General features: G+C 33.4%; 3 protein-coding genes across 3 annotated transcripts in view; all 3 read right to left on the bottom strand.

Annotated features, from left to right (window-relative positions):
- Positions 1 to 852: 852 nt before the first annotated feature.
- Positions 853 to 10,615, bottom strand: Cbr-pole-2 (the record flags this gene model as incomplete). The annotated part of the gene is made up of 11 exons (XM_045236196.1): positions 853 to 1,125; positions 2,471 to 2,537; positions 3,073 to 3,221; positions 3,897 to 4,121; positions 4,542 to 4,640; positions 4,932 to 5,162; positions 6,671 to 6,866; positions 7,860 to 7,940; positions 8,022 to 8,097; positions 8,150 to 8,250; positions 10,530 to 10,615. The coding sequence occupies 11 exons, from the start codon at positions 10,613 to 10,615 to the stop codon at positions 853 to 855; spliced, it is 1,584 nt and encodes a 527-aa protein (XP_045096832.1).
- Positions 10,616 to 10,841: 226 nt separating this feature from the next.
- On the bottom strand, positions 10,842 to 12,273 carry CBG19656 (the record flags this gene model as incomplete). The annotated part of the gene is made up of 4 exons (XM_002634627.1): positions 10,842 to 10,937; positions 11,779 to 11,928; positions 12,035 to 12,100; positions 12,157 to 12,273. The coding sequence occupies 4 exons, from the start codon at positions 12,271 to 12,273 to the stop codon at positions 10,842 to 10,844; spliced, it is 429 nt and encodes a 142-aa protein (XP_002634673.1).
- An 871-nt stretch (positions 12,274 to 13,144) lies between these two features.
- Cbr-dic-1 overlaps positions 13,145 to 14,911 on the bottom strand; it is a gene marked incomplete at both ends in the record, with an annotated part of 12,384 nt that continues 10,617 nt past the window's right edge. The window contains 3 exons of the mRNA XM_045236195.1: positions 13,145 to 13,290; positions 13,492 to 13,600; positions 14,526 to 14,903. Of these exons, the coding sequence (XP_045096831.1) occupies positions 13,145 to 13,290; positions 13,492 to 13,600; positions 14,526 to 14,903 (633 nt within the window). The remainder of the gene's footprint in view (positions 13,291 to 13,491; positions 13,601 to 14,525; positions 14,904 to 14,911) is intronic.

The raw sequence follows: 14,911 nt of genomic DNA, 5'->3' as shown, positions 1-14,911 counted from the left end.
TATAAAAACGAAATTTTCTCGAAAAATCGAAATTTTTATACTTCCCAAATAGGCTCCGCCCCTTTTATCCTCCCCTAAAAACAACTTTTCACCTGTTTTTTCGTAATTCTTGAATTTTTAATTTTTTCCTCTATTTTTTTTTCATCACATCATTTTAAGCCAAAAAAAAACGTCATCTGAAAATCTGAAAATTCGAAAACGCCCAGCTGAAATTGTTTTTCGAAATTCGAAAAAAAAACGTTTTCTGGAAGTTTTTCTGGAAGAAAATTTTGCAAAAATTCTGATTTTTGAGATTCTGAATTTCTGCAAAAAAATGATTTTTTTTCTGAAAATCATTTTTATTCGACAAAATGAAAAATTCACGAGATTACTGTATGTGGAAAAAAAGAGATACTGTAGTTCAAAAGGAATGAGCAATTGGAACAAAAATTGAAAACTCAAGGATTACTGTAGATTGGGGAAAATGAATCAATCATTATTACAGTGTTACTGTAGAGTGATAGAAATGAGAAATTGAGGATTACTGTAGAAAAAAGGGGGTACTGTATTATAGATTACTGTAGATTGGGAAAATTACATTAAAAATTGGGGGAAAGTTGGGGAAAATCACAAAAAAACTTTAAAACCGATTTTTCAGCCAAAATTCAAAATTTCAGCCAAATTCCCGAAAAAAAAAAGAAACTCAAAAATCGATTTTTTCAGCCAAATTTTTAAAAAATTTCAGCAAAATTTTTTTTTTCTAAAATTTGAAATTTTCAATTTTTAGGCTGATTTTAGCCATTTTTAAGCAATTTTTCGCCATAAAACCCTTCAAAATGCTTCTTTTTTGCTCATTTTTGCTCCAATTTTCAATCAATAAGGTACAAATTCATCAATAAGTTCACTATTCGGAATTTGTGATGCTTCGATCCGGTTTTGAGCAGGATAATAGACATGGAATGTGTAGTTAGAGCGTGCAAACGATCCAGGATTCGAGACAATCGTCTCCGTTCCAACCACTTTCTCCTGGAATGTCTCAAATCGATCGGCAGAGATCAGGAGATCCGGCAGAGGGTGGAGACTCAGACAGTGAGAGAAATCAGCCAGAATTGGAGTGATGTGTTGGGGCAGGGGGCAGAGATGGGCCTGAAAATTGGGATTTTGAAAAATCTGAAAATCCCATTTTTCGAATTCCAAAGATTCTGAAATTCTGGAAATTTTGGCTTTTTTCAAAAATTTTCAATTTTAAAAGTTTTTTCAAAATCAAAAAAAAATCATTTTTGGGGAAATTTTTTTTTCGATTTTCAGATTTTTTTCCACATTTTCAGCACAATTTTCGCTCAGAATGATCTCTGAAAATTATGAAAATCAGAACAGAAAACTTGTGTTTTAGTATCTAGACAAGGAAAAATTTAGATTCTTGATGTCTTAAACAATGTGTTGCTGAAAATTAATTTGATTTTTCTAATTTTCAATTTTTCAGAAAAACTACAGTAATCCAAAAAGCCTTAAAACATAGAGTATGACAGAATGAGCTGTGAGATTACTGTAGAACCAAAAATACTGTTAGTCCGTATGAGAGATGTCAGAAATGTGTCAACTGATAAACTACTAGTGATAATATGATGAACATTTTATCAGTTGGCAATAATTTTTTTCAAATCTTCTATGACTCTATTTATCTCGGTTACTGTAGGAGATAACAAAAAGTGATCAATTGATGAAATGTTCATCATATTATCACTAACATTTTATCAGTTGACAACGTTTTGCTATCTCTTACAGTAATCGAGATAAATTGACCTAAAGTTGAAATTTAGAGGGGGGCTTCTATTACAGGTTTTACGGTAATCCTTTAAAATCGTTTTTTTCTGGAATTTTGAAAGTTTCAGATTTTTCAAAATCTCTGAAATTTGTCATTTTCAGCTCTATTTTTAGCCAGTTTTCAGTCAGAATCTATCTTTAGCCTCTTTATTCCAGGTGAATATTATTACCCTTTGTGGGAATTTATTATTATTATTATTATTCTCATTTAAATTTTAAGGTTGCGGCATTTTAATTTTTTTTCTGAAAATAGGCAAAAAAATCTGAAATTTTCAGCCAAAAAATCCATTTTTTACGTAATTTCTTGAATTTTTCAGATGATTGGAAATAACAAAAAATCTGAAAAAAATTTCAGATTTTTTTCAGAAATTTTCAGCCAAAAAAACTAAGCTAAAAATAGCAAAAAATCAGTATTTTATAGTGAAATGTTGTAGTATTTTTCTCGTTCCAAAACAAAAATACAGGTGATTTTTCTGTAAAAAAACCTTTTTTTTTTAAATATCTGAAATTTTAGGTTTTAGGGACCACAAAAATCTGCCAAAATACATTTTTTAAGCTAATATATCACATTTTAAAGATTTTCAGACAATTTTATCATCTAAAAATGTAGTTTTCTGTGAATCTGTGTGTCCAGATGTCTCCAAATTTTCAGATTGCTCAGCATTACCTGACTCAAAATGCTTCTCGCATATCTCGATGAAATCGATTCGACGGTGATGGAGTTGATCGAGTGTCTGGAAATTCAAAATTTCGAAAATTCTGAAAATTTCAAAAATCAAAATTTTCTTTTTTCAAAATTTTTAAACATTTCCCTCAATGTGCTATAACTATCATTGATAAGTTATCATGACTCTTTTTTTTTGGCTTTGGGGACATTTTGAAAACTCGAAAAAAAAATATTTTTGAAAAAATTCCAAAGTTTTCCTAATTGCCCAAGTTAATTACCCAATTAAGGCTCTGCCTAATTAACAGAATTTTCAAAAATCTGACATCATTTTTCAAAAATTCCAGGTGTCCCCCTTAAGAAATTCGTACACTTTTCAGCTGTTCCAAAACTCTCAAAAATCCTCAAAAAAACAAAAAAAAAATCTGCAATTTTTCACAAATTTTCAGCTGAATGGAGCTGAAAAATATTTTTAAAAAATCTGTATTTTCTCTCTAAAAGACAAAAAAAGATTTTTTGAAAAAAAATTTTTTCCAATTTTTTTCAAAAAAATTTCAAATTTTGGCTGGAATTTTCCAGAAATTTCTGAAAAAAAAATCGATCACCTGCACATTTTCTTAATCAAATCGTTTCGAAAAACGACAATTTCCTGACTGGCAAACTGAATTCGACACGGATTCGAGGCGAAAGTCGCCGAGATGATTGGCGAGACGTGTTTGAAGAGAAGGGATGGCAGATGGGGGCGGGGCAATACCTGAAAATCACAAAAATTGATAAAAATTGATGAAAATCTGGGGAAAAATAGGTCTAAAATGATTCAAAATTGTGAAAAAAAAATGAATGAAAATTGTGGTTTTTGGCCCAAAAAACACCGAAAAATCTGCGAATTTCAAACATTCAAAAAAAAAAAAGAAAAATCGAAAATTTATTATTGAAATTCTTTGAAATCTTCCGATTTTCGAACTTTTTATATTTTTGAAATTTTAACAGTTTCGCAATTTTACAAACTTTGAAAATTGCAGAATTTCAGATTTTTGAAAATTTTCCGACTTCTCAAAATTTAAAATTTGCAAAAATCAAATTTTCAGCTTTTCTAGACCTAAAAATCACAAATTTCCAGCTCAAACTTGAAGATTTTGGCTTGAAATTTGTGCTTTGGAATTTCAGCGCTTTTGAAAATTTGCATGTTTTCTCACATTTTGAGTTTTTCAGACTGAAATTCCATATTTTTATGTCAAAAATCTGTAATTTCAAGCCAAAAACTTTAATTTTCGAAGCAAAAAATCAATATTTTCAAGCCAAACATCAGTATTTTAGAACCAAAACTTCTTTTTTTTTAAATCAAAATATTCTCATTCTTGGCTCATTTTCCCCGATTTTCCTCATAATGTCAGATCATTTTCAGCCAATTTTCAGCCAATTTTCGTACCAAATCGACAAACGGATCGTCTGGTCCGGGTACAAAAATGAACTGCGTCTTTTCGTATTCCTTTTTCATTTGTTGTAATTGATTGGCCAAATATCGGAAACCCCGATCCAACAGATCGATTGTATCCGTTTGACGGGGACGGGAACAGAAATTGCCACAGAGGACAATAGCGATCGGTGGCTGATCCTTGTATCCTATCAGCAGTTTGTTCAGTGCACGCATTGTCTGGAAAAGATTACAGATTTTTGGAAAAAAAAAGTGATTTTTTGGCTGAAAATTTCAAATTTTCCAAATCTTCCAATTCTGATAAAAATTGATATCACGACCTGAAATGAGCTAAAAATGAGGAATCTGCAAAAAAATTTCAAAAATTTCAAAAATTAAAAAAATTTTTTCAAAAATTTGGAATTTTTCAGATTTTCAGCGTTTTTTTAGGCTGAAAATTTCAAAAAGTCCAAAAATTTCAAAATCACAAAATTCTGATAAAAATTGAGATCACGACCCGAAATTGGCTGATAACAGGGAATTTGGGAAAAAATTCCAAAAATTGAAAACAAATTTTTTTTTGGAATTTTTCAAAAATTTTCAAAATTTGGAATTTTTCAGATTTTCAGCGTTTTTTTAGGCTGAAAATTTCAGATTCACCTTCATATCATCCAAAAAGACATCTGATAAGAAGATAATCGATGTATCCTCCTGTTTCGCCAGTGCCGATCGAAGACGTTCACTGCATCTGAAGGCGATCTGAAAATTATTGTTAATTGGTCGATTATGAGCTAATTAGGCATTTTTAAAATCTGCTAGAGGTTGAAAACGATATTTTGGACCAATTTTTGGTCGAGATTAGGTTATTTGTGTGATTTTAGAGCATTTTTCGGTTCAAATTCAGTCAAAAATGGGTCAATTTAGATCGAAATCTATCGATTTTAGGCCAATTTTGACGAATTTCAGGTCAAAAAAGAGCATTTTCGGCTCAAAATGACTCGATTTTCTTGATTTTTGGACCGTTTTTAGCTCAAAAATCGCATTTCCAACCTTGTCCTCTCCTCCAAACCAATTCTCATTCGAACTGAGCTCTTTTCGTGTCGTTTCCGCGGATTCCACGGGTACCATTGCCACTTCATTGACTTTTAGCACTGAATTCTCGAAGTTTCCCTCAAAAATCGCAATGGAGTGCTCATGGAAGAGGGCATGATGGAATTTGGTGTCCTCTTTGAATTCCACTTCAATCGACCCCGATAGATCTTCGATATGGTAGCAGTCGGCCTGAAAACAGTGATTTTGTGGGTTGAAAATTGAAATTTTCAGTGATTATAACCTCAAACTTGAGATTTTCCATGCAAAAATCGTATTTTCCGGCTTTTAAAGCAACAAAATTGACGCAGAAACTTTGAAAATTGGAGAAAAATGAAATTTTGGTACTGCCCAGCAGTAGCAAAATGACATTTTGGTACTGCATTTTCATGATTTGCTACTGCTCAGCAGTACCAAAATGAAGCAAAATCTTTTTTTTTAATGATTTTTTTTGGGTGTTATTGGAGTCCAAATTTTGAATTTTTATGAATTTTTGGGATTTCCGGCGCCCAAAATTCGATATTTTATGATTTTTTGAAGCCCAAATTTCGAATTTTCATGGTCTTTTGTGAAAAATAGGCTTTATTTTAACCCGGAATTGACAGTCATTTTTCGCTTTTTTGTTCAAATTTCGAAAAACTTGAAAATTTGAAATTCAGACCAAAATTCTGAGTCTATTTTTGAGGTTTTTAAGATCCAAAATTCGTTTTTTTGTGATTTTTTTCTGAATAAATCAGTCATTTTTTGTCTTTAATTCGTTTTGGAAACATTTCTGTGAAAATGAGGTCATTTCGAGCTGCAAATCGAGCTGTAAAATTTTGTTTGAAACTTTGAATTTTCAGATGTTTCTTCTTGAAAATTAACTGGAAATTCTGTTGTTCATCTAAAAACATGATATTTCGGATAATTTTACCCCGAAAATCTACCGAAAAATTTCGAAAAACACATTTTTTACCGAAAAAAAAAATGGATTTTAGATGAATTTTTGTATTGAAAATCAACTTTTCCAGTTATAACAACCTCAAAATTGAGATTTTCCATTAAAAATCGTATTTTCCGGCTTTTAAAGCAACAAAATTGATGCAAACACTTCGAAAATCGGAGAAAAATGGTAAATTTGACACTGCCGGGCAGTACCAAAATTCCATTTTGCACCTGCTTAGCAGTACCAAAATCCAAGATTTTCGTCAATTTTTTGTACCATTTCGGTCATTTTTTTGCTGAAACAATGCGGAAATCGTTGGATTTACATCTAGATATTCGCTTTTTCGTGTAAAAAATATCGAAAATTCGAAAAAAAAATTTTTTTTGAGGTGATTTTTTGTGTCGAAAATAAAATTTTTCAGTGATAATGAGCTCAAAAATGGGATTTTCCATTCGAAAATTGTGTTTTCCGGCTTTAAAAGCAACAAATTTGATGCGAAAACTTTGAAAACCGGAGAAAATGGGAATTTTGCACCTGCCCAGCTGCAGCACAATGGATTTTACTACTGCTGAGCAGTACCAAAATGGATTTCTACAAAGATTTGGGTATTTTGTGTGGTTTTTTGGCGAATTTCAGCTATTTTGAAGCCATTGTAGGCTAATTTTGGACAATTTAAAACGAAATTTGAGTTATTCAAAGCGTTTTTCAGGTAATTCTAGGACAATTTAACGCAAATTTTCCACATTTTTGGGTTAATTTGAGCCATTTTACTCACTTTTTGCTGAGTCAACATCCCGAGGACCACCACAGATTTCAGCGTTTTCGTCGAGGCGCTCAGAATCTCACAAGTCGTAAATTTGAAATTTTTGAGCGACGCACAACGGGCGGCACGTTGTTTGACGAGAAGGAATCGTTGACGAGCCGCATGGGAGAATGACGATGAATCGGCGGCCAGGGTGGGCGTGGCTTTTCTGGAAATGATCGTAGTTTGTAGTCGGAGAAATTTGAAAATTTTGATGATATTGAGTCAAAATTTGAGAGAATAAATGAAATTTGGTACTGCTCAGCAGTAGCAAAATACGAAAAAGCAGTACCAAAATCGAATTTTCAGCTATAAACACGAAATTTAAGATTTTCAGCGTTTTCAACAACTTTTACAGCTGGAAATTTCAGATTTTTCAAAGTGTTTAATTCAAAATGATCGAAAATAAGCAAAATTTGTCTAAAATTTTTATTTTGGTACTGCTTAGCAGTAGCAAAACACGAAAAAGCAGTACCAAAATCCAATTTCGCTACTGCCCGGCAGTGTCAAATCTTCCATTTCCTTCAATTCTTCGAGTTTTTGGACCAATTTTTGCTCCGAAAAGACGATTTTTGATTGGAAAAACTCAATTTTAAGCTTATTTTCGCAGAAAATTCTGAAAAATTCGGCTGGAAATGAATAGAAAAGTGGAAATTTCTGAAATTGGTACTGCTGGGCAGTAGTAAAATCTTAAAATAAGCCAGAATTTAGTAGATTTTGGACCAAAATAAGACTGAAACTGAACCCAAACAGTATGGAATTGGCGAAAAAACAACTAAAAATGACCCTAAATATATCAAAATAAAGCATTTGACCAAAAATAGCTTAAAAATTACCTTAAAGCTATAGAAAAATGACTGAAAAATGATCTATACACTTATCGAAATTGTCAAAAAACGTACAAAATTGCCCGATTTCAGCTTAAAATAACACAAAACTGCTGAACATTGGCTTAAAATTGGCCGGTTTTTGAAACAAATCAGAATTTGGTACTGCTTGGCAGTAGCCAAATCTGATAAAGCAGTACCAAAACTAAATTTTGCTACTGCCCGATAGTGTCAAATTTGCCGTTTTCTTCGTTTTTAAACCAATTCTTCGGTCTAAAATCTCAAAAACGACACTTTCCGACTCGCAAAAGCTAGTTTTAAGCCCCAAAAATCACCTCAAAACCATTTTCCCGAGTTCCGGCTCAAAATCGTAGGCGTGAAGGGAGAAGGCGTCGAAGACGTTGAGCAATTTTCCGCTGAAAACCAAAATTTACACTGCCTGGGACAATTTTTCCAGAAAATTCCGAATTTTCAGCTCATTTTCCCTGAAAACTCACGCATCCTGTGATCCTTTCGATTTGCACTGCCGAAACGTCTCTCGAATCAGCTCTTCGCTGATCAATGAGGATTGTACTGGAAAAAAATAACAAATTTAGGCGGAAAATCGCTGAAATTTTCTACTAACATGTCTGCTTTTTGAGCAGCTCGATCATTTTGTTCGTCCATTTCTTGCGAGTATCCTTGTCGTGCTCCAGAAACAGTTTCACACACAATTTCACGGCTTCTCTGCAAGAAAATGTGTGAAAAATTAATTTCACAATGATAAACAGCTCAAAACTGATATTTTCGGATCATAAATTGTCATTTCCGGTTTTTAAAGCAACAAAATTAATGCAAAAACTTTGAAAATCTGAGAAAAATGGGAAATTTGCACCTGCCCAGCAGTAGCACTTTTCGATTTTACTACTGCCCAGCAGTACCAAAATCGAACTTTCACACTATTTTCTCGAAAATAAACAGAAATTTTCGATTTTTTTTACTGCTAAAACATCATATTCCTGTTCATTTCATCTGGAATATCAACCAAAAATGTTCAAAATTAAGGCAAAAATGAAGAAAATCGGAGAAAAATGGGAACTTTGCTACTGCTAAGCAGCACCAAAATCCATACTTGTAACGGGCCGGGCCGGGCCGGGCCGGGCTTTTTCCGAAATTTCGGAGGCCCGTCATTTCACTAGTTTCTAAATTTTCAAAAATACATAAGGGGGGACCCTTATGTGATTTTTTTCGACCAAAAAATTGTTTTTCGAGTTTTGTTGATACTTTTTGATCAAACAGACAAACAGTCCGAAATACGAAAAAAAAAATGGAAAAAATTATATTGAGAGCTCAAAATTTGGCTCAAAAATACAGAATTTTTGACACCGGGCCTTCCGGGCCGGGCCCGCAAAATTTCCTCAGGCCCGGCCCGGCCCGGAATTTTACAAGTATGCCAAAATCTCATTTTACACCTGCTCAGCAGTACCAAAATCCTTAATTTCCGTTGATTTTTTCATAAATGCGGTCATTATTGCTGAAAAAAGCCGAAGTCGTTGAATTTACAGCCAGGGATGTGTTTTTTTGAAAAAAATTCAGAAAAATTCGTCGAAAAGTACCAAAAACTCAAAAAAATTTTTCAAGTGAATTTTTGCGCTGAAAAATACGATTTCCAGTGATAATAAGCTCAAGCTTGAGATTTTCTATTCAAAAATTGCCTTTTACAGCAGTCAAAGCAACAAAATTAAGGCAAAAACTTTGAAAATTGAAGAAAAATGGGAAATTTGCTACTGCCTAGCAGTACCAAAATTGAATTTTGAGACGTTTTTTTCTGGAAAATTACCAGGAAAATTGAATTTTCTCTTTAAAAACTGCATATTTCGGTTTCCAGTGTCTCAAATACCAACCAAAAATATCGAAAAATACATATTTTTACCCTAAACTCATTAAAAATCGTTTTTAGGTCATTTTTAAAGCTGAAAATCCAACTTCCACATAATAAAAAGCTCAAAATTGAGATTTCCTATTTGAAAATAGCCCTTTCCGGCTCTTAAAGCAACAAAAATAGTGCAAAAACATTGAAAATCGTCTAAAAATTTCAATTTTGGTATGGCCTATCAGTACCAAAATCGACTTTTGCACTACTGCCCGGCAGTACCAAAATCGAACATTTAGCTTATTTTCTCGAAAATTAACTGAAATTTTGGATTTTTCACTGCAAAAACATCATATTCCTGTTTATTTCATCTGGAATATCAACCAAAAAACGTCGAAAAACTCAATTTTTGAGCGGAATATCATATCAGAAAAATGCTTTTTAGTTGATATTTTGTGTTAAAAATCGATTTTTCTAGTGATAATAGGCTCAAAACTTGGATTTTCTTGTCATAAATTGTCTTTTTCTACTTAAAAGTACAGCAAAAATGGAAAAAATCGGAGAAAAATGGGAAATTTGCTACTGCCTGGCAGTACCAAAATTGACTTTTGCTACTGCTAAGCAGTACCAAAATCCAAAGTTACAGTTGATTTTTTTTGATAAATTCCGTCATAATTGCTGAAAAAAGCGGATATCGTTGGATTTACAGCCAGGTATCGGTTTTCTCGAAAAAATTTCAGAGAAATTCGTCGAAAAATACCAAAAACTCAAAAAAAAATTCTTCAAGTGAATGTTTGCGCTGAAAATCAAAATTTCCAGTGATAATAAGTTCAAGCTTGAGATTTTCTAGTCGACAATTGCCTTCTACAGCTTTCAAAGCAACAAAATTAAGGCAAAAATTTGAAAATTAAAGAAAAATGGGAAATTTGCTACTGCTTAGCAGTAGCAAAATCGAGTTTTGGTACTGCTTTCTCATAATTTGCTACTGCTAAGCAGTACCAAAACTTCAATTTACACCTGCTAAGCAGTAGCAAAATGGATTTTGACACGGATTTGGGTCATTTTCGGCTATTTTAAGACTATTTTTAGCCAAAATTGTATCATTTCAAGCTTTTTAATCGCTCAAAATTCAATTTCGAGCCATTTTTCTCACTTTTTCAGCTCAAACGCGTGTATCTGAAACGTTTTGACGATCTCTCGACGAAGTGCCGCCTCCTCTGCTGTTGGTTGGGAGTCCATCTGTTTTTAGGATTTTTAGAATATTAGAAAAGTGGAAACTCAATAAAAATTAGATAGTCACACCATGCACTTCACGACATCGAAAAACTCAAAAAAAAATCTGAAAAAATGTGTAAAAATTGAAAATTCAAGACATTTTTATTACAACAAAAGTGACAGAAAAAAAGGAAGGGAATTCGATAAATTATTAGAAGAATTGAGATTTTCAGACGAAGAGTTTCAGATTTCACATTGGACGGAATTGCTGCGGTGGGCGTGGCATCATTGGTGGCATTCCCGGTGGTCCGGCGAGTCCCATTGGTGGTCCAGGGAATGGAGCAAGCTGGAAAATGGCATTTCCGGCCTTTAGAGCAACAAAATGAATGCAGAAACTTTGAAAATCGGTGAAAAATGGGAAATTTACTACTGCCCAGCAGTAGCAAAATCGCATTTTGGTACTGCTTTTTCATGTTTTGCTACTGCCAAGCAGTACCAAAATAGATTTTTACAAAGATTTGGGCCATTTTTTGTGGGGTTTTGGCAATTTTAGATTAATTGTGGACCGATTTCAGTTTTTTAAAAGTCATTTTATTCAATTTTTGGACCATATAAAGCAAAATTTGTATCATTTTAAGCATTTTTCAGACAATTCTAGGACAACTAGACGCTAATTATCAACATTTTTTGGGTTTTTTGAGCTATTTTCAACTTTTAAACGGCTTTTTACAGTGATTTTCAGAAATTCCTTGATAATTTAAGAAGAAAAAAGGACTCTACTACTGCTGGGCAGTACCAAAATCTGATTTTTCCGAAAATCGGTCAATTTTAAGCAATTTTTCAGCAATTTTGCATGTTTTTCGACAATTTTTGATGAATTTATAGACTTTTTAGAGCCAATTTTTTGATAGTTTATAGTAATTTTTAGTCTATTTTTGGCCAATTTAGGGTCATTTTATGCTTAAAATGCCGGATTTTCGACTTTGTTAGAGCCATTTTTGATGAAAATCAACCAAAAAATATCAAAAATTAAGGAAAATTAAAATTTTGCTACTGCCCAGAAGTACCAACATGAGTTTCTACATAGATTAGGGTCAATTTCAGCTAGAATATGTCAATTTAGAGCAATTTTTTGCTCAATTTGGTCCAAATCTATCACTTTTCAGCCATTTAGGCACCAAACCTACCCCTGGAGCTCCCGGAAATCCAACTGGCGGTCCTGGGAACGGACGTGGCGCCATCATTGGCATTCCTGGTGGACCGCCCATCATCGGATGGTGACCAACCGGTGGCACCGGCGCCATTCCCATCGTTGTACGTGGCACCGCGCCGTGCATCTGGAAATTAGCGATTTTTGATAGTTTTTAGGTCAAAAATAGCAAAATTAGGTCGAAATCTATCAATTTTGGGTCATTTTTCAGCTAAAAATCAATGAAAACTCACTCGATTCGTGGCAAATGCTCTCGCAGTCTGATCGACGAGCTTCTGCGCCTGGTCTTCCATCCATTTCTGGAAAATTTCGAATTTTTTGGGATATTTTACCTTAAAATCCAGGAAAATCCTACCTGATAGAACATTCTAACGTTATCCTTGTGCTTCCTTCCCCCGTTGTGTGTTTTTCGCACCGACGGCGAGTCGTGCGTCAGAAATGTGTCGCAGTAGTCGCAATAGTACTTTGGCATGCTGCAAATTGGAAAAAATTTTCAAGTTGAACACAAAAAAAGGGTAAAATTGCAATTCAAAATTGCACAAAAATACGATTTCAATGAAAAAAAACTGAAAAATATCGAAAAATATCAATATTTACATATTTTTGAAAATCGGGGGAAAATGGACGAATTCAGATGAAAATTGGAGAAAATGTGAAATTTACGATAAAAGCATTATAAAACAGGCGAAAATTCTAGAAAGTTCATTTAAAAAATTGGGAAAATTTCGAATTCGAAAAATATTGATTTTCCAACATTCTAGGGTATTTTTCTGCGACAAATCTGAAAATAATGACCGGAAAACATGTAAATTTTGGAAAAATAGACAATTTCAATGGAAAAACGGGAAAAATTCAAATTCTGACACAATTTTCAAATTTCTCGAGAAAAAACCGAATTTCCAACAGAAATTCCCTATTTTTAGGTTATTTTTAATGCTAAATACGATGAAACTGATGATTTACACCTCAAAAAATCAATTTTCCCAAAAGAAATCATTGATTTCGTCGGGAAAATCAATAGAAAACCAGCGAAAAGTGCTGAGAAAATTCATATTCCCCTCTTTCCCGAGAGGAGTACACGAGGTGGTGGACTAAGAGGCGCCTCGCGGCCACGGCCACCTCTCTTTTGCGCGCGAGTTTAAATAGGAATTTGAAGAAAAAAGGCAAAATTCCCACTTCTTTATCTCATTTTTTAGCTAAAAACACGAATAAAAAATAAAATTATGAATTACAGTTGAATAAATACAAAAAACGGAAAAAAAAAGATTTTAAGACAAAAAATAACACGCTTAATGGGGAAAAAACCGGAAAAATTCATAAAAATCAATAAAAATCGTTATAAATCAGCCAATCGATCTCAGACGTTCCTCCAACTTTTCAGTCAACATTTTAAGCTTGAAACGTTGCGATTCGCGAAGAGCATGACGGATTAGAATCGACTCTTGACAATTTCCACCAGCCAATATCATAATTTCGTCGTAGGCGCGGTCTGAAAAAGTGAAATTTGCCTGAAAATTGCTGAAAATGGGCTGTAAATGATCGAAATTCAGATTTTTCAGCTAATTTGTATACTAAAAATCGTTTTTGAAAAATTGAAAAAAAAATTTTTTGATTTTTTTTTCAAAAAATCTGAAAATTTCAGATTTCAGATATTTTCAGATTTTTCTAGATAAAAAAACCAAAAACTCACGATTCGCCGGTTTTCGAACAATCGTTCCGATTCGAATTTTGCGAGTTAGGACCTCCTGATCGGTGAGAATTTCAGCCGGTGCTGGTGGAGCTGGAGCAACAGCTGGGGGCTGAAAATTTGAAAAATTATGATTTTCGGTCATTTTAGGTTCGTTTTGGTCCATTTTAGACCAATTTTAAGCCATTTTAGATATAGTTTGAGCTATTTTAAGTCATTTTAAGCCATTTTAAAGCTATTTTAAGTCATTTTTAGCTCATTTTGATTCATTTCAAGCCATATTAGACCAATTTTGAGCTATGTAATGCCATTTAAACCAATTTTTGGTTAATTTTAAGTCATTTTAAAGACATTTTAGATACATTTTGAGTTATTTTCAGCCATTTCAGGCTAATTTTGGATCATTTTAAGCCATTTTAGGCTATTTTAAGACTCATTTTGAACCATTTTAGACCAATTTTGAGGTATTTTAAGTCATTTTTAGCTTATATTGGACCATTTTGACCTATTTTAAGCGATGTTATGCTAATTTCAAGCCCATTTTAAACCATTTTTAGCAAAATATCAAGTCATTTCACATCCATTTTCAGCCAAATTCAGACATTTTTCAAATCGGAGAATTCTAGAGAAATTTAAGAAAAATTACCAGTTTAGGGTGATTTTAAGACATTTTTTAGGACAATTTAGAGCACATTTTCAGCATTTTTCACTCAAATTTCGATCATTTTCAGTTGATTTTTGACCAATTGCGACAATTTTGGCAATTTTTTTCTCAAATTTTCAGCCAGAAAAGATCAGTTTTTAGCTATTTTGAGCTCAATTTTGGTCCAAAATCTAGCTATTTTTGGCTTTTTTTGACAAATTCTCAGCTAATTATCGGTCCAAAATCTACGAATTTTCAGCCTTATTTTATGGAAATTTACAGCTAATTATGGCTAAAATTAGGACCATTTTTAGTGATTTTTAGGTCAGTTTTAAGCTATTTTAACTAGTTTTTGGTCAATTTTCCCCATTTTCAGCCAATTTCCACCACTCACCTCCACAGCTTGAATATTAACATCTCTCCCTCGCATTTCCTCGAAATCATTCAAATTCCGTGTCAACTGTTCTACCGTATCCATCTCCTCCAATTGTAGATTCTCAAAATCCGATGATGGAGTACTGGCTCCACTTGTTCCAGGCGTCCCCTCCCTCGAATCAATCAATAACTCGTCTCCAGAAGACACCGAAAAATCAGAAATATCCGAGGAGGCGGAGCTTCCGCGCATCGATCGACGGGTACGGTATTGATCGAAAGCATCGATTCCCAATGGTCCACGACGTCGTTTCGGGGGTCCACCGCCTTGACGAGGCTCACCGAAACGTTTTGTTGGTTGATTCTGAGAGTTGCCATCCACCACCGCACTGTCCATTACCTGCAAAT

This window comes from Caenorhabditis briggsae (assembly GCF_000004555.2).
Source record: "Caenorhabditis briggsae complete genome, chrIV, whole genome shotgun sequence".
Taxonomy (NCBI): Eukaryota; Metazoa; Nematoda; class Chromadorea; order Rhabditida; family Rhabditidae; genus Caenorhabditis; species Caenorhabditis briggsae.
This window is presented reverse-complemented; position numbering and strand designations above follow the sequence as displayed.